General features: G+C 33.1%; 1 protein-coding gene across 2 annotated transcripts in view; it reads right to left on the reverse strand.

Annotated features, from left to right (window-relative positions):
• Positions 1 to 6,279: 6,279 nt before the first annotated feature.
• Positions 6,280 to 19,343, reverse strand: part of LOC119632473 (mediator of RNA polymerase II transcription subunit 15) — a 38,195-nt gene continuing 25,131 nt past the window's right edge. For both annotated transcript variants that reach the window (XM_038025395.1, XM_038025402.1), the window contains 6 exons: positions 9,557 to 10,512; positions 9,381 to 9,479; positions 9,215 to 9,319; positions 8,313 to 9,143; positions 7,555 to 7,614; positions 6,280 to 7,489 (listed from right to left, as the gene is read on the reverse strand). In XM_038025395.1, the coding sequence (XP_037881323.1) occupies positions 6,493 to 7,489; positions 7,555 to 7,614; positions 8,313 to 9,143; positions 9,215 to 9,319; positions 9,381 to 9,479; positions 9,557 to 10,512 (3,048 nt within the window). In that variant the 3' untranslated portion in view covers positions 6,280 to 6,492. The remainder of the gene's footprint in view (positions 7,490 to 7,554; positions 7,615 to 8,312; positions 9,144 to 9,214; positions 9,320 to 9,380; positions 9,480 to 9,556; positions 10,513 to 19,343) is intronic.

Raw genomic sequence — 19,343 nt, forward strand, 5'->3', positions numbered from 1 at the left:
AGATGAACAATTTTTAGGATTCATTTTCTTTTCTTTTTTTTTTTTTGTTATTTTTTATTTTTAACAACTACGCAAATAAACTTTAGTGTTAATCATTACTAATATAAATTATAAAATAAACTTAAAAATTATTGAAAAATATCTAATAATTATTTCTCTTTATTTTATTTCATTCTTTTGTCTCGCCCCTCCCCTCCCCAATTGCAATATTAAATTTTCTATTATTTCACATGCATATAATACCCAAATCTCTTGTAATCTTTCGTTTTAACCCATCAACCATCAAAGGCGAATAAAACGTGGGATCAGTTTCCCAGATGCATATAATGAATGTTGCAAATAGACAATCATCGGTAAGCAAATATATTAGATTCGCCAACTCGATCGCAATCGCTTGTTTGTCCAAAAATTGTCACTTATGTGCCTTCCTCAACTTTAATACAAAGCATCATCTTCGACCGTGAACACTACTATCACGAATACCACGGCAAATATTCGAAATAAAAATTCCGAAAAAATGTTTAAAATATAAAGTTAGGCAAAGTCATTGAGGCCATTTTTTCGATTTGCTATACGACACATAATCCTTATATAATAGATCTATAAACGATATTTGAAATAAAAAATCTCAAGATAGAATTGCTTGCGATTAGCCGATTGAAGAGCGCGTAAAAGAACTGATTGAAATGATGAGTATCCGCCCGAAATTCAGTCGATACTTCCTCTTTCCGATTATTTTGAACTGCAAGTAGTCTTTCAAAATTGAACGCCGAAACGATCAATCGATTTTATCTAAGAATTGCTAACCATTTGGTTTTAAGATGGCATCAGGATAAGTAGATATAATTTTTTTTCCATTTATTTAAGCGGATCGTGTTCTTCAGAGAGTTCATCAAAGAGTTCATCAAAGTTAAAGAGCTAAATTTGAGAAGACATATCGCGTCATTTGAGCAGTAAATCTTAAATTTCGGCCGGAATTAAATAGTAATACATTTCAGTCTAATTAGGCGATCAGTAAAACCTGCATTGCAAATAAACGCACAGACGCGGAACGATTGTCCCCCATTGTCCTGCATAAAATAATAATCACTTCAAATGCATAAGGTTTTGAGAATTAAAGTTGAAAATTTTTTAAAATATCCTATATAGAAAATAATTATATCCCTTTTAATTGATCTGCTAAGCACAAATTTTTTTCGGAAACAATTCTATATACATGTGTGTATATATATCTATTTTGGAAGCCTTGAACAATATGTAAAAGTAAAGATGGAAAGATCCATTTACTCACTCAGGCTATAAGAAGTTCAAGAAATTGTACTTAGAGAGTTTAACAAAAATAAATGAATAAATAAATATTAGAAAATGAGAGAAAATTAAATAAATTAAATTTATTACTCTATAAAATGTAGAAAATATAAACAGTTTATTTTAAATGGTTTCTGGAATTACTCGGGCTTTCGTTCATGTCATTCGTTTCATGTCCTTTGCAAGATGGGGGTTTCAAGAAAACGCTTACAGCAAGCATTTATGCTTTCTTGGACAAGCCTTCAATATTTTTATTATTATTATTTAGTAATTTTCAAATGGAAAACATACCCATCCCTACAGTGATCAAGGGTTCACTACATTATTCTTGTTATAATTTATTTATGCACATACTTTGGATGAAAATGATTATTGGGACGCAACTTTACCTATAATCTTTGAAGTGATCAATTTAATATCAAAGAAAAATCATAATATCCTACACCAGTTGCGGTACAGAAAATCTTACGATAATCCTAACTTTTATTATACCGATCTAAGCTTATCTGTCCGCCCGTTTATCTTATGCCTGTCCATGATTTATGTGCTGTTGAGAATGATTCGGATCGGCGCAATTTTTCGACCACTCCCTATCTTGAAAGCTCGTTATATGGAAAAACATTGAAATTTTTAAAAAAATTTTTAGACAAACGTCGCTAAGTAATAGTATTACCGCATTTCAAATTATTGTGGATACTTTGGATCGGCTGGGGCGATTTTTTCTAGTCTCTCTCTTACAGCCGCTCGTACAAAAACTGACGGTATATTTTTCAATATTTCATTGTGCAAATTGGTCCATGATAGGGAATATTTTGGATACCACCGCATAAAGGGATTCTCAGGAAATGGAATCTCTTGTTTCGCAAAAAGGCCTAATTATCAATATTTTATGATGAAAACTTATATATGACATAAAAATTAAGTGGACTAAATGTGAAGAAGCACATGGGCCTATTTCTTGGAATCCATTGCATATAAGATTTCTCATGAATAGTAAGCAATTCAGAAAAAGCTTTAATTTTTGATATTTTATGATGAAGATTACTCCGTAGTACCGATTGAATTAAAAATACAGAATATCGATCGCATAGATGTATCGCAAGATAAATCCCAACATATGCGGGGATTATTATGAAAACCTAACCTTTATATGGTAGGAAGGCTGACTTTTTAGTTTTTTATGACGGAAACTGAAAGATAGGAAAAATTTTTAAGAAACTAAGGTTATAAAGTAGATAGCATTCTCCAATAAGCAGGCTTTCATGAAAATTACGCCCTCGCATGAAAATCATGTGCAATTTTTGTACTAGGCAAAGCGGTGTAGGATATCTATCTATAGTCAGCCAACATTCTTAGTTGTTTTAAAATTATATAATTAAGTGCCGAATAAATTTAAAACAAACCCTAAACAAGTTCTTTACACAAAAGTGTTTCGTTGTTTTCGTACAATTTTTAGATTAATATTATTAATGTTACAATTAATTTAGGCAGAGAAATAAATTTAAAGATTAAAAGCTTAAAGTAATAGCATCTGAGACTATTTATCGGCTTAAAAACTCTTAAGAGCGATATTTAAGAATTTATTTTTAGAATCTTTATAGTAGAAAGGAATTAACAAATCTGCCTGCATTGATTTTTTTGATGCTTTAAAAAACTAAGCCCATCTTTGATCTTTGATCTTTGATCGGGGGAAAAATAAAAAAAAATATATATATATATATATATACATATATAAACAAAATGCAGATTTTATGAAAATTTTATATTGAAGGACTAGTAATCGCAAAGATTGATCAAGTGTGGATGAAATATGTTATTTCTTAAGATGAACCATTTATCCAGTTAAATGTGTCGACCTCCTTAGCGATATATACTATGTGTACTCGGCAAACACAGAGTGCGTGTAATATGAAATTAGAATGTAATGAAACGAATTGACAAAACGACGAAAATATTTTCTAAAATACATTATTATGGCAAACATACATTCATAATGATAAATTTTTTAGGAGAATCTCATATATATTCGTTACAAGAAAACAAGAAAAAACACTATAATGAGCCACGACCCGTTATTAAATATGATTATTATTAATTTAGCCAGAGAATAAATTTTAAGACTTAAAGTCTTAAAGCATTAGCATCCTAGGACTATGGGCTTTATTAAAAACTCTACCGCATTTGAGGTTCGAACACACCGACCATTGAATTGTTAGTCGAGACTCTTTATCTACTTGGCTATTCTGCCGAATCGTCATTAAATACCCTATACCACTTCGCTTAAAGCAGTTACTCATCCAATGACTTTTTAAAATCGAAAGTGGTCGAAAAAATGATCCGATTCGAAGCATTTTTAACAGTGTTCGTCCTTAAACCATATATGTCAATGCACCAAATTTGATCAAAATATTTCGAATATTTACGACCTGTAGATTGAACAAAAGAAAACGAGACGGACGGATAGACGGACAAACAGGTACGCTTAGATCGATATAGTAAGAGGTGAATCTATCTCAAGCCCTTCTGGGTATTGCATACATCCTCACAAACCCAATATGCCCTTGTATCACAGGTAGTGGTACAAGGGTATAGACTATTGCAAAACAAAAGCAAGTAAGATAATTAGATTCGGTCACGACCGAATCTTTTACACACATTACAGTGATATTACAAAAAAAAAGAAGCAAAAGAACTAAATTTTCATACTCTGTAACATCATGTGGACGCTCCCATCCTATTCTATTTTCCGAACAGGTAAGAAAATTGTATTCGACCGTGACCGACTCTTTCATACCTATCCCCATTGACCTAAGAAAGACAAGAAAAGTAAAAGAAATACATTTTCATGCTATATAATATGGAGCGGGCGCTGCCAAATTTTTTCTATTATCTAAATAAACTTTTTCGTCGCGTAGGCGTGACCTTTGAAAAGTTTGAGTCACTCTCAAATTCCTTTGTAAATTTGTCAGCGATAATTCCTTTTTTTAAAAGAAGAAGAAAATGTTTACCACAAATACTACATCCATGCTGGGCATACGGACATATGGACCGGTAAACAGACGGACATTCCAAATTTGAAACTGGATAAGGATTTTAATATATTTCATGCGGTTTTTGAAAATTCCTTCTGCGCGTCATAAAGGTCTTGAAAAAAAAAAAAAAAGTGATATAATGACACAATATAATATTGGATAGGCGCGGTAAATTTTTCCATTTAGATAGAGATGCTACGGCATCGCCCATGCTTTCAAATTTTTTTTTTGTAGCTTTAGTTTATATGTAACGAGGATTAAAACTATTTTTTATTCCTTTTGAAACATAGCGGTGCGCTCAGTGTACCATGTGCGTACCGTGTTCTTTGACTCATTTGGCCCATTTTGAATATCAACCAGTGTAGAGGAGCTTTCAATGTGTTTTCTTAATTTGAAGACGATAGATTCATTTTTGCAGCCGAGAGAATGCTTACACGAAGTGTTAGACAGACGGACATGCTAAAAATCGTTTCAGAATTTGATGCTGATCAAGAATGTATGTTGTTCATTATTAAGTGATGGCTATTAAAAAACTTCACTAACTATTGGTTAAAAAAACACTTTACCAAAAGTTAAATTACAGGGTAAAAGATATTACGTTTATGTGATTATAATAAATAAGATAAAGATATTCTTTCGTCAAGTAAAGCATATGACGATTAAGTTCTATATATAAATAAGTTAACCGTTTCATTGCCTGTGTTTTCCTTGAACTTGACGGCACTGAATTTTTTATAAAGCTCAAGCCTTAAGATATTCATTCATTCAAACTATTCTCGTCAATACAAGTAGAAGAAGAGGAAGAAGAAGAAGAAGAAGAAGAAGAATAAGCAGAAGAAGAACAATAATTCAAAAATCTTGATTATTTCGACAAACAATTGCAAATTAATTGAGATAATTAAATCATTTGAGGGCATCTGCACAAAAGCTATATGATATACGATATACGATAAGCTGTGTAAACTTCCAAGAAAATCGAATTAAAAATTAAATTTAATTTTATCGGGGAATATTTCGAAACATTTCAATTTTGTTTAAGAAGGGAGGGGGAGGGGGAGTGGCGAGGGGATAGTCGACTTCCTTGTGATGACAATCTTAAGGTTTAAAGAGGAAAACGTTAAAGCGATTAGAAAGATTACATATATACATACATACAAACAAACAAATATAAACATACACACACGGATGAATACACAGTCCTGTTATTGTGCAATTTTCTTTCTTTATAAAATTTCGTAAAATATATATGAATATATCTTTTTCTTTTTTCCATTTTTTTTTTTTTTTTTTTTCTTTTTGATAATTAATTCACAATTAATTCAAGTTGAGGTTAAAAAAAAAAAAAAAATGTCTTTTACAAAAAATTTAATAACATCAATAACTATTTAAATTATTTAAATTTACTCATTACAATTTATATTTTATAGAAAATGCTGCCTATAAGTTCTCTAAAGCTGCCCTAATGGATATAAGATGGAATGTTTAAAACAAGAACAGAAAAATAAATATATTTATATAAGTCGTTGTTTAAATTTCGTATTAATACTTGATTTTTTATAACAAACAAATCTTAAAAGTACTTAAAATTTAATATAAAATAAGAATTTTCTTTCTTTTTTGCAAATTTATCGTAAAGAAAAGAACAAAAATTTCTTTTTACTTTTACTCAGAAAGTACCGTGTAAAACATTATAACGCTGAGAAAGTGGAAAGAAAAATAAAATAAAAATATTTATGCGAAAAAGGATGAGTCTACAATTACTACATATACTATATTATTTATATATAAAGTCTTTGTGTAAATTTGTATAGAATTGCGTACATGCTACTCAAATAATGCTATTAGGCCTTTTACAGAGGTTGTCATTACTACGATGGGTGTGTGTCTATGTCTGCATGTTTGTTTGTTTGTGTTTGTGTGTGTGTGTGTTTTTTGAGTCTTTGTATATATATATGTGTGTGTGTGTGTGTGTGCGTTGGGCTTATTTTAGCATAAATTAAATTCTATCAAAACTATACTTACTTACAACAATATATTCATTTGTATTTAATTTTTTAGTTTTATTTATTTATTCATTTTTTACTTAACTACTTGCTCTGCTTCATTCTCTCTTCCCTCCCTATATAGTTCCTATTCCTTTTCATAGCCGCAACTAACGCGTAAAGGCACTTAAAAAATGAGTGCCACCCATATCAAATTGATGTTGTTCATAATTTTCATCGGTTGATGAATTATTAGCATTTTGTATCGCATTGGCTGCTGCCGCCGCTGCCGCGACTGCTACTATGCTATTGGTGGCCTTCAATTGTTCCATATCGATCATGGGCGGTTTATCTCCAGGCTTCCAGCGCCTATGTATGCCCATTGATTTCAGTTTTTGACAAACCGAAGACGGTGAGATGGCGTAACCCTTCTCAGCCAAACGTGCTGAGACTTTCCAATATTGTATGTTATTGTCTTCTTTGATTAATTCAAGTATTTCTCGAGTAATCTCTTTATCGCGCATTTCTCTTTCTGCTGCTTTTAAACGTCGACGAGGATTCGAAGGCGGTTTTTGCGTGCTCGTTTGTGTTTGCTCTTGTTGCTGTTGTTGCTGCGATTGTTGTTGTTGTTGTTGTTGCTGTTGTTGTTGCGGCTGCGGCTGCTGCTGCTGCTGCTGTTGTTGTTGTTGCAATTGTTGCTCGTGTTGACGTTGTTTTTGTTGTTGCAATTGTTGCTGTTGTTGTTGCAATTGTTGCTGCCTTTGCAATAATTGCTGAATTTGTTGCTGTTGCTGTAAATGCTGTTGTTGCAATTTTTGTTGATGTTCTAACTGCTGTTGCACCAATAGGCGCTGCTGTCGCTCGCTATCTGGTTCACCTAAATCACGTTTATTCTCGTTGCCGTCACTTTGAACGCTGCATGTCTCATCGTCTTGACGCGTTTGATGCCGTATATCACGTTTATTGCGATAGGATAGCGGCACGCCTTTAATTATGGCATCTCTCAGTTTCCAGGCGGTCATCTGCGACACATTCAACGCCTTCGCTATTTCCATAGTTGAAGCGTTCTGCGCCACCAACACTTTCGCCATAGCGTATTTCTCATCATCGATGAAAACGTTAGGTTTACGCGGTTTCTTTTTAGTCGTAGGAAGAGAATTCGTTGATCTATGCGAAGTAACTGAATCATTAGTTTATGTTCAATTTGCAGTTTAAAATTACGATTCACTTACGTTTCATTATTTTGCAACGTAGCAATCGGACGTATCGATAAATTAACGGGTAATTGATTTCTAAATGAAAGAAAAAAAATGTTTAATATGCTTAAAGTCGTTCCTTAGCAATTTTTATATATTACTTGAAATGTTTACGTAACAAAAATTATATGTTTACATATTTTTAAAACAAAGAAAGAAAAAAAAATAAATAAATTCAGCATAATTCAAAGGTGACACATACCAAATGGTATTAATTTAAAGAACTTCAACAATGAGAAGACGTAAGGCTTGCGAACCTAAACGTACCTAGGCGCAAGTATCTTACTATGATGATGTTTTTATTAATCTTTTTTTTTTTTTTTGCACAGCATATGCTTGAAAAGTCAGTTGTATTAATAAATCAGTTCTTTCTTATGAGATTCAATATTTTTGTTGAAAAGCTTGTTTGGGTAAACGGTTCTAACGATGCAAAAAAATGTGTATGAGTATGATAGCTTCGCGAGGTTGGTTACTCTATACGCAAAAATGTACAAATTATATTAAGGTGTTGTTGGATGTTAGGATGCAAGATGTTTTTAGAGTTTATCACATACTATACATATGTGAACATATGTTGTATATATATAGGACGTAAGGACCTTTCAAGAGTATTTGTAGATTATATAAAACAATCGGTTCGCGAATTTATCTATAGTTTTAAATATATATGTATTGTCTATAATAAATGAAATTTTTTTTACTTTGTTTCTCTTGAATTGAAAGATGTTACGTACATTGCAGCAGCGACGGCAGGAGGGAACTGAGTTAATATCGGTACTGTTCCATTCATCAGGACATTGTTTTGCATGTCGTTACCTCTGGTTACACTTTGACTGGCTACATTAGTTATACTTAAATATGGTTGATGTTGCTGCTGCTGATCTGGCTGATCATTTAATTTATCAAGAAGCGGCTTATCATCATCAGTCTCTTCGTTGGGATGATTTTCCTCGCTATCACTATCACTTTCGTTATCGTGATGTGACAATCTACTCATTTCAGCAACGTCTCTTAGCCTTAATTGCTGCTGTTGTTGTTGTTGTTGCATTTTTTCTATAGCTTTAGTAGACGATTGTAATAATTCATGCATTTGTACTGCTTGTTCATTTCTCTGTATAACAGAGGTTGCAATACCTTGTGGTATCGATGTTGGTGGTTCTTCGTGAAACTCATCTTGAAATTCTTTGATTTCGTCTAACGAATCTTCCTCTTCGCTAGCTAAAGTCTCAGTTTTTATATGTTCGGTTAAGGGCTGATGATTAAATTGCGGTTGATTTTCTGCTGTGGCAGGTAACGTCGCCGGTGTAAGTTTAGGGGATTCTGGTGCATCAGCAACGGCATCTTCAATATCATCATCGACCGGATCAATTACTCTTTCATGTAAACTAACGCCATTCACGAGACTCTTTCGTAAACGCCAAGCGAACGTGCGCGATATGTTCAATTCATTGGCGATAACAGTAGTTGTGGCCTCTCGCAATATCAATTGTTTTGCCAAAGCGATTTTTTTCGCATCCAATTTAATACGAGTACGACCCTTTCGTTTATTGTTCGCCATAATTAATCTAAAATTTTTTAATTAATTACCAAAAACACACACAAACATACACATATGTCTACAGAAATTAATATTTACTTGCGATTATGTAAATAAATAGCGTTTTCCGGCTTACGTATACCAATTCTTTTTGGGAAATTATTATATTGCACAATGTTCTGCTTAAAAAACTGCTGTAACGGCCTATAAGAGAGAAGAAATTTAACTTCAAATGCATTCATTTGAAAGAAGAGAATTAACTTACATTTTAGCCGTTTTTGAGGGACATCCAGTACGTTTATGCCAACCCAAATGATGGCCCGTGGGGAACAATACATGACAGTCAGAGCATTGCATAGGTCTCCTGCAAAAGGCCGATCCATTCCAAAAACAATCTTTTTCAAATTAACATCAACTCAAATTAAGTTATCCGGCACTTACGTTTGATTACGTCTTTTTTTTACGCAACGTCCTCGCCTGATATGTTTCTCAAGAAAACGCTTATAGAAGTAAGTCTTTTTGCAATTCGAACATTCATAAACTGGACCGGCTAACCCGTGCACACTCTGCATGTGTGCCTTCAAAACTTGTTTCATTTCGAAAATTTGATAGCAATGTGGACACTGATAACCTTTCATTTGAGCAACAACTTGAGAGTTGCTCGCGTTCGTCGTAGCACCATTCGACGAGCAGACGCCAGCGCCTGCATCCTCAGACGGTGTAATTAATTCAATTTCCGGTATAAGCGGCAAGGGCTCTTCATCATCCTGGTCTGTATCACTGGCACTGCCTAAGCCGACGCCATCGTTACCACCAGCCACACGGCCGCCATGAATACCGTTAATTTTACTTAATTGCTGCTGCATATACTCATGCATTAACCTAATTGAGTTAAAATCAAACGATAGCTTTTGACCATTGGCACTTTTTATCTCTCCATTTTCATCGACTTCAGCCTCATCATCTTCTTCGTCATGATGCGTTACCATTCTATTAGCTGACATCTCATCTTCATCGCTATCCTCGTCTTCCTCTTCCCCAGCTTCAGCATTATCATGCCGTCCATTCACTTGCTTCAATCGATATTTATTTGTACCCTTCTCTAGACTCTCGTGAACGTTACAGTTCTCTTTATGTTCATCGTTTTTGATTTTTTGTTGACGATTCTGAACATTTCCCGAGCTACGTTGTATCTCTTCTTCTTCGTCATCAGCCTCAGATAATGCAATGGCATTACAGCTTTTCGTCTCCGATTTACTTTCAATTTTTTGTATCAACAATTGCTGACGGAAAAAATTATCCGCATCTTCACATTTTTTTTTAAAAAGACAAGCGGATATCGTATTCTTAGCGCAGGTTATACAGACATGTTGGGGTAAAGTATCACCGCGTTCAATCTGCAAAAAAAAATTCAATAAAATTCGCATTCAATTTAATGAAATTTTATTTTCACTTTTTTTTTTCTTCTTCTTCTTCTTCCACTTGAATATCTAAATTATTCTTTCGTATGCTCATTACACTTGAGTTGAGTTGGTGCATCAATGAAAGCCTAATAAATTCTCTTCACTCCTCAAATCCAATCAGTATTTCGTCGTTCGCCTAATCAGCGGGAAATTCTACGATAAGGGTATAATTAAGGAATCTATCGGAAAATAATGAAAGGATTTCGAGTCAATTTTTTTAATTGCATTTTTATCGCCAAATATAACCAGAAGACTGGACTTAAACTCTTTCAAATGCTTTAAACACTTTGACGATTTAAACGCTTAACTACGAAGCCAATTGAAGCCTAATTTCCTCCTTTTCAGTACTCAACCTACAATCCTGTTGAGCTAGTAAGGCAGGTGCCTTGACTAAATTCACCAAAAAAAAAAAGAAAAAAGAAAATAAAAAAAGGCGACCAGACTGAATAAAATTAATGGCAAACTACTACTGGTTCCGCTTGCTCTCGGGTGAACTGTTTAGTCATCTGAATTTACTATTCGTTACGTTTCCTGATGATACAAAAGGTTTTTAAAATATAACAAATTCGGACCATCGTCAAGGCATCAAGCGTATTACAACTCTGCAAAGCTTTTTCATAAGTAAATACTCATACACTAGTGAGTGCCCGTTAGTCACAACGGTACCTAAGAGTGATTACATGTTGTGATAAAATACTTTACAACCCCAGTTTTTTTGGCATCAATTTTTACTCGAACGTCTTGACGAATTGACTTAAGTTGGCTGTCAGCGAATTACGGTCACGATTCAATTATATTAAACCAACCCTATGCAAGGACTTTCTCTGGCAATTTATCACAAGTATGCAAAATATTTTTCAGTTTATGTTTTTAGCTAAACGAAACTATGCCCCGCAAAACGTTCATAGTACGTGCATAAAATGTTCAAATTTAGAATGGATACAACGCTTTACCTGCACCAAGATTGTTGTATTTTCATATATATCAAGAAAATTACAGATTAGATTTACGTAGGCTAATCTGGATGTTTGAGTAAAAGGCAAACAAGACAAATTACAATTTGACCATTAATGATAGATGAAAGGGAAGTTCTGAAGTATTTTAACTGATAACCTGTTTGGTCATTCTTCTGGTGGAACCAAATATATTGTCAATGTAGAATTCCTAAGATTTCTGACCGAGAAATTAAACTAAATGACTTTCACAATACTCGTTTAAGGTCAACTGTACCTCATTAAGAGAGTTCTGCGAAGAGCGCAACAATTCCTAATCAGACGGATCCGGGCTATAAGGTGCATGTACCCAAATTTTCTAGTTATCTCAATTTTTGCCGAATTGTAACGATGTATGATCTGGCGCAGTCACGATTGACGATGACATTCCGTAGAGATCGGAACAAATGGTAGTCGCATAAGTCAAGAGTAAGGCTTACCAGATATGCTCTGTCAATTTTGATGAGTCAGTAAGAATGTGCATAATCTGGCAGTGAAGTAATCGAAGATGACGCCGAGATCAATAATGAAGGCTATGTGAACTTTTTAACAAGCCTGGTGACACGTTAGCAGTTGTACAAGAAAAAGAAAAAAAGTACAGCTCTTGGCAGTGTACCAAAAATCGCAAAACCCTTTAAGATAAATGCATCGCTTGCATAACTATACCACGCATGAACATTTTGCGATGAAATTATAGCGTTTGCCTGATCTATTTCTAAGAGAATGCATCGCTTTTTCCCGCTTCCACAATTGTAACTGTTTTTATACTAACCAATAGTTGTTGCAACTAAGTTTCAAGGAAATTTTTGAGGATCTCTGGTAACTAGAGCATTTGATTAACTACTTAACAGTTCAAAACACTAAGAAGAGTTCGTATTGTGACTAAATGGCGTCCGAAACTATATGAAATCGAAAAAATGAAATGACGAACTAGTGAAGAAAATGATTAATTAACTAAGTGTGAAGACGCGAATCTGATATGTGATACCTGCCAACTTTTTATTATACACTATATATAGATATATAGATATATACTATATATATACAATATATAATTTACAATCTATTCAAAAAGATAACAAGCAAATATTATGTATAGCAAGATGAGAAAAATAACAGAGGTTGTTGTACCCCAACGACATGATGTTTACATAAATAAATAAAAAAGAAACTAGATAAACGCAGTAAATTCGTTAAAACAATTTGAGAAAGAAAAGTAAATGAAATCTTGATGCCTTTTCAATCTTCTTATATCATTGGATTCACTTAGAAATGTTATTGCCAAGGGATTTGTGATAAATCAGTCTCTACAAGGTATTTTCGAAGAAAGACATTCAATTCGATTTTTAACATATGAAAAATCTAGGTCATCATGAACAACAATTTTGTGGCTAACGAAGCAGACATAAGACATAGGGTCTTAGATTCATATTTTATACGAATATTGAAAAATATTATAAAATTGAAAGGCTGTTGCTTACAGTTGCATATCATAATTCCAAATAGTTTATTGGATACTTTTGAATTTAATGTTTTTTTTTTTTTTTGAGATTAAATTGTAATTTTGACGAATTAGCCAATAGGGTCAACAAGGTCTTAAATAAAGTTACTAACGTTTAGATTTAATATAATTTTTCGCTTATAAAATATTCGGTTAATGTATTTGGCCAATAGATGTTACACCACTATTGATAGCGATATTTTCTGCCATTCAAATATAGTGAAGGGCAACAATCCTTATTTAGCGTGAACAGAATATGTGGACATTTTTCTGGGTTTATTTTAATATATGATCCGTTCAGTCAAAGTATTGTTCATAGGAAATATTTATGTGATCAATAGATGAAACTAGGATTGCTGTGTTATCAGCGTATGTTACAGTTAAAATATTGTCCGAAATCGGAAGTATTGCACTCAGAATACTGCTATCGGGCACTGCATCTTCAATATATATTGAATTTATATTGGATCTATCATTTTGATCAATTTTAAACAAGTAAGAACATATTGTCGGGCAAGGCCGACAATTAAATACTCTACACCATATTGTCAAAATAATTCTCTTTTACAACACAAACATTATATAGGCTTAGATCAGATTCAGATAATGATTCTGCTCTTCTGATAATGATTCTGAATTGATCGGTATAATAAAAGATGGATTCTTATTAAGCTCTTCTGCATGTTACATACGACCCCATACCCTGTATCATAAATGGTGGAGGGTATAAATAGATAGGTCTGTTCTGTAAATAAGATTTGAGCAGCGTATATAATGAGTTGGTTGAAGTTTTTTAAACTTCATATCAGACTTGATTGAAGGCCTTTTTCACATCTGTTCTCTGTTTCTACGAAACAACACGATGACTTGGCTCAGTAGGACTATGCTTACTCCTGAATCCGAACTACCGATCAAGTATAAAAAATTTCTAACTTTCTAAAATTTTGGGTGACCTTTGTGGATATATAGAAGTTCATCTAAAAATAATGGATTTATTTTTCCCCAAACTAATATATTCTCAAGTATTCTGGAAAAAGTCACTAGTAAACTAATTGGTCTATACCAGCTCACAATATTTTCTGACTTATTAGCTTTAGCCACTACAACTACTTCTGCGCAGTAGCAAAATGATTCAATCTTAACAAATTGCTAATGTTAAAAAGATGAAAGCCTTAAATGATAACAATATGATAGTTATTCCACTTATGCAATCAAGGCCAGGGGATCGTTTAACGTTTAGTTTGCTCACCTCTCCTTTGACTAGAGCAACTGATATACGCCTGGCAAGAGAGTCCATGGAAATTGCTGAACTATGCCGTGTATTCCCGTAATTCCGGTTATTCGCTTCAAATTTATGAGAATGTTTTGATCATTTTTCATAAAATATCAACTTCAATAGCACTATTTATAATCTCTCGGTTAAATATAACGTCATCAAGAGTAAAATTATATGTTGAGGCTTTTAAAGATTAGATCCATAATGATTTATATCTGAAACTAAGTTTTTAAGTCGATGATGCGATCAAAGAGGTTTTCTTACAGATACTTTGATGCGCTTGGATATTGCAATAATTATGTTAACCTTTGAACTAAGACAAGTTATCGGAAACAGGAAGAGGAATCTAAAAGGAATCTGAGTAGAGCTACAAAAGATTTGCACTTCCGTCTACTTGAGATAAGTAATGAACAAATTAACGATCCTTGATCAACTAGGAAATATATTAAGCGATCGATGTCGTTTTTTATCTTCAAGAAATCTTTCAACCTAATAACCGTTGCGCGAATTTTACACACGAAAGAAATATTGAAACCTGTTAAGTGAACGGCAAAAAACATCATCCTCTTGTAACGTACTATAATAAAATTATTGCGACAACCCCCGTTTAACTTATAACAAAATATTAACACACACACACACATGTTATATGATTTGTTTTATTTTTAAAGCCACTGGCTGTAAAGTGCATTTACTTTGTAATGAAAACAAAATAACGGAAGTACTTTTAAATGCAACAACACCCTCTTGATCAACGTGAGAATTTTCAGTTTATGTTTTTTTCAATTTTTCGAAAATTTTTGATTTCAGAAGTCTGGGATAATAATGAGTATATTTAAAAGGTCTCCGCGGGGTTTTAGACTGCTTTTGAGCTTGTTTTTTTTGTCATGTGGTTAATGTTCGCTATTCCTCCTCCGCTATTTCCTGACAGCTTGCATGCCAGTCTTGCCCCATCAGTTTCATCGACTTTGTCATGGACTCGCCGACCAGAGCGATGTTCATCTTTCACATCAAAATTTCCGTAACAGAATCGAGTAAAACCACTCTTAGGTCCTTCATTCACTCATACATTTTTCGGCATGTTTTTGCATGTACTCACCGCTTTAAGATGGGAGTAAACTTACTTTGTTCTTTTCCATAAGGTATGTAAAATCCAAAAGGAACCTTCAGAGACCCTACATATATTCTTGATCAATGTAATATTCTGAATTGATTTAGCAATGTCTGTCTGTATTTTTTCGGATATTTCATTCATTTTGAAATCAATATAACTTTTTCTACGATCGATACAGATCGACTCAGAACGTGATTCGTTTCTTTATTCGTTTCTTTATCCGTCTTGTTTTCTTCTGTTTAATTTTCAGGTCGCAATTTTTGAGATATTTTGTTCAAATTTTGGGACGCCGACAGGTTTTGGCCCAAGGACCAACCCCATGAAAAAAATGCTTCAAGTTGGCAAGCTTTTCCGACAACTTCCCATATAAAACCATATTTTGACATGTCATTCTACTAATTAATGTATTATATTATGCTTGGTGGTGTGAAGTATTTAATGGCGAGCCGTGGCCCCACTATATTATTTTTATTGCTCATACCCTATGCAACGTATGGTACAAGGATCATAAATGTTGTGCAGATGTATGCAATACACAAAACAAATTGATATAGACCTATATTTTATTATACCGATCAACTCAGAAATACTTCCTAAATCGATTTAAGCTTGTGTGTCCATTCGTTTATTTTATTTTCTTTCGTTCAACCTACCTTCGGTGGCAAGTACATGTGCTATTGAAAGTGGCTTTCTTTTGAAAAGTCGTTGCATGAATAATTGTAAGGTGATATAGGGTATTATTGTTACACCCTACACCACTTGTGATGCAGAGTATATTAAGTTAATGCGGACGTATGTAACACGCAGAAGGGCTTAAGATAGATCCACCTTTAACTATATCGATCGATTCAGAGTTGTAATCTGAATTGATCTAAGCATGTGTGTCTGTGTGTCCGTCTGGCGTCTGTCCATGTATAATTATGATCAAAGCAATGATATGGGTCGCAATTTTTTGAGATATTTTGATGCAATTTTGATACACACACAGACATGTTTTCATCCAAGACCAAACGCTATTGAAAATGATTCACTTTTCGGCCACTCCTCATATATAACACCCTATACTGAAAAGTCGATATTTCAAAAATAAATGGAAATTTTGAAAATTTTTCGGCAAAAGTGCATAAGCAGTAGTATTTGGCACATTCGAAATTGGTATGAAAACTAGCTGGGACAATATTTAGTGAATTTAACAGAAGAAGAAGAAGAAGAAGACGAAATAAGATATAATTTTTGTGTTCTATAATAAAAATAAGAATTGTATTAGACAATGCGATGTAGGGTATTTAATGATCGGTCTTGCCCGACTATAATATATTTGCTTGTTTTTACTTGTTTCAAAATAAACATATAATTTTGTCAAAAAAAAATTAATTGAAAAAAATTAACGCCGATTCGCAATAGTTTCTTTGATGTTTCATTAACTAGAACGTTATTAGGTATCAAGAATGCGATGCGTCAAGAAACCAAAATACAAGAATCTCTTTTGTTTTTATGCAAAAATTTGATCTATCGTATCGTATCGTATCGTATCGTATCGTATTGTATCGTATCGTTTGAAGCACATCTTGAAGCACAATTTGTTGTAAACTTTCTTTTGCTTGATTATTGCTTATCTGTTGCTGTTATGTAAATCTTCTTCGTGAAGTATGTGTAGACATTTCCATATTCGTGCGCACATATGTTTTTAGGCAATTCATGTATACGTAAATATATTTGTGTAAATATATATATATATATATATATATATATATATATATATGTGTGTGTGTGTGTGTATGCCCTTTTGGAGGGATATTATTAATTTCTTCTTCTTTTACTTATATATTCTCCCCCTTTAAACTAAACTTTTTTAATTGAATTTTATGTTTATTTTTCAAAGCTTAGTTTTCTATTATTACTATAGTCATTGTTGTTGTTGTTGTTGTTGCTGTTGTTGTTGTTGTTGTTGTCGTCGTCGTCGTCGTTATTGCAGTTATTGCTGTCGTTGGTTGTGTGCGATTTCATATTTATATTCAGTTTTTTTTTTTTTTTTGTTAGTTTCTCATCTCACACAATTATTTAAACTTTGTTCTGAATTATAAGCTATTGTATAAGTACATGTTTATGTGTTCATGTATTTGCCTTTACGTTATTTTTTATTTTTTTATTCTCTGCTTACACAACCACATGTACATATTACACGTATGGCACTATAAACAGTAAGAGCCACTCCCCGTTCATAAAATTTACATTTTTGTTAGTTTAAAAAATTTTATATCGCATATTTTACATATATATATATATATGCGTATAATATAGCGTGTACATATATATGTATGCATATATATTATATTATATTGTAAATAAAGTGATTTTAATAAATTCCATGATTGAAATTTAAGTTTAACAATAAACCGCTTTTATTGTATACTTTCGACTTAAAAAAAGAATTTTTTGTAAACACAAGTCTTTGAGTCTCTTCAAATCTTTACTTCTATATGCGTTTATTTATTTGTGTAACTTTAAAATTTATATAAATTTATAATTTATTTATTTATTTTTATTTTTTTTATTTTTCTTTTTTTTTTTTTTGGTAATTTTTGGAAATATTACAAGTCGACGGTTTTTCCGTATTTGTGGGAGAAGCACGCAAAGTTCGAAGTAAGAGATTTTAACTTATTAATATCCTTTTTATGCTCTCAGCTCTCAGCCTTCAGCGTTCAGTGCTGCGACTATCAGGCCGTATACCGTTAGCAGATATACATACGTTCATCACTTTATTCATCCACGTGACATCTTTGAAAGATTTCAAGTTCTATAAGCATTTCAAGAACAAATAATTAAGATTGAAATCTTCTAGTGTTTGCCTATTGCTCTTTTGGCTCAAATCGACAAAATTGGATCATCCGAGGATGAGAGCTGAATTCAAGTACAGCTATATAAAATAGTGAAAGAACTGCACATAGTCTTATAAGGATCATCCAAAGATCGAGATTTACTCATTTTGTTAAAACATTTTCAATACGCACGAGGAAATTACGGAGAGACTACAAAATGCATTTATTCTTCTTTATTATTAACATGTTTGTAATCAATCTAAGCATGTCTGCCCGTGCGTCTGTCCGCCTATCCTCTCTTGTATCTGTCGCACGAAGACAGAGGATCGATTGGAAAATTTGAAAGTAATGACAATCAAATTTGGCAAATTTATTGGAAATGCTTGTTCTCATACCCCATACCTCATTATAATATAAATTGAAAACGCCTCTGCCTGCAAAAGTGAAAAGGAATGAGTTTTACTAGCTTGCCTCTGAAAAAGTGCAACAGATACAAGGACAAAAACGGGCATAAATTTACTCTTCAGTATGTATATATACAAAAATGGAAAAAATCAACAACGCCCATCTAATATTACGGAGTATAAAAATTTTTAACAAACTTTTGTTCAGATAAATAAGATGAATGTCCCCAGGAAGGCATATGTGTATAAAAGGGGGAAGGAGGAAGCACCTGCAGCAGAACAGAAAGGCTACTAAAGAAAAATTCTTCCAAAGACAGGCAATGCGATTAAACTACGGGGAGCAGTGATTAGGCCATATCTGCTAATCTCGTTCAGAGCGTGTCGATGAAAACGCTGAGGGCGGCGAGTGGCTTAACTCAAGAAATTGATTGATAAAACAATTTTCTTTTATCTCTGAACAATATTTGCTGTGTACATGCCTATATGCTGTGTAAGCCCATGCAAACGCATGTTATGTCGATCGAGAATGTTTGGCACGTATCCGCCAATCGAGCGCTGAGCTATATGCGGTCGAGAGATTTTAAGCAGGAAATGGAAGTTGCTTCTGTTCGCATTCTTTTTTTTTTTTTTTTTTAAATCTCACCTATGTAGGTAGGTAT

This window comes from Glossina fuscipes, unplaced genomic scaffold (assembly GCF_014805625.2).
Source record: "Glossina fuscipes isolate IAEA_lab_2018 unplaced genomic scaffold, Yale_Gfus_2 0, whole genome shotgun sequence".
Taxonomy (NCBI): Eukaryota; Metazoa; Arthropoda; class Insecta; order Diptera; family Glossinidae; genus Glossina; species Glossina fuscipes.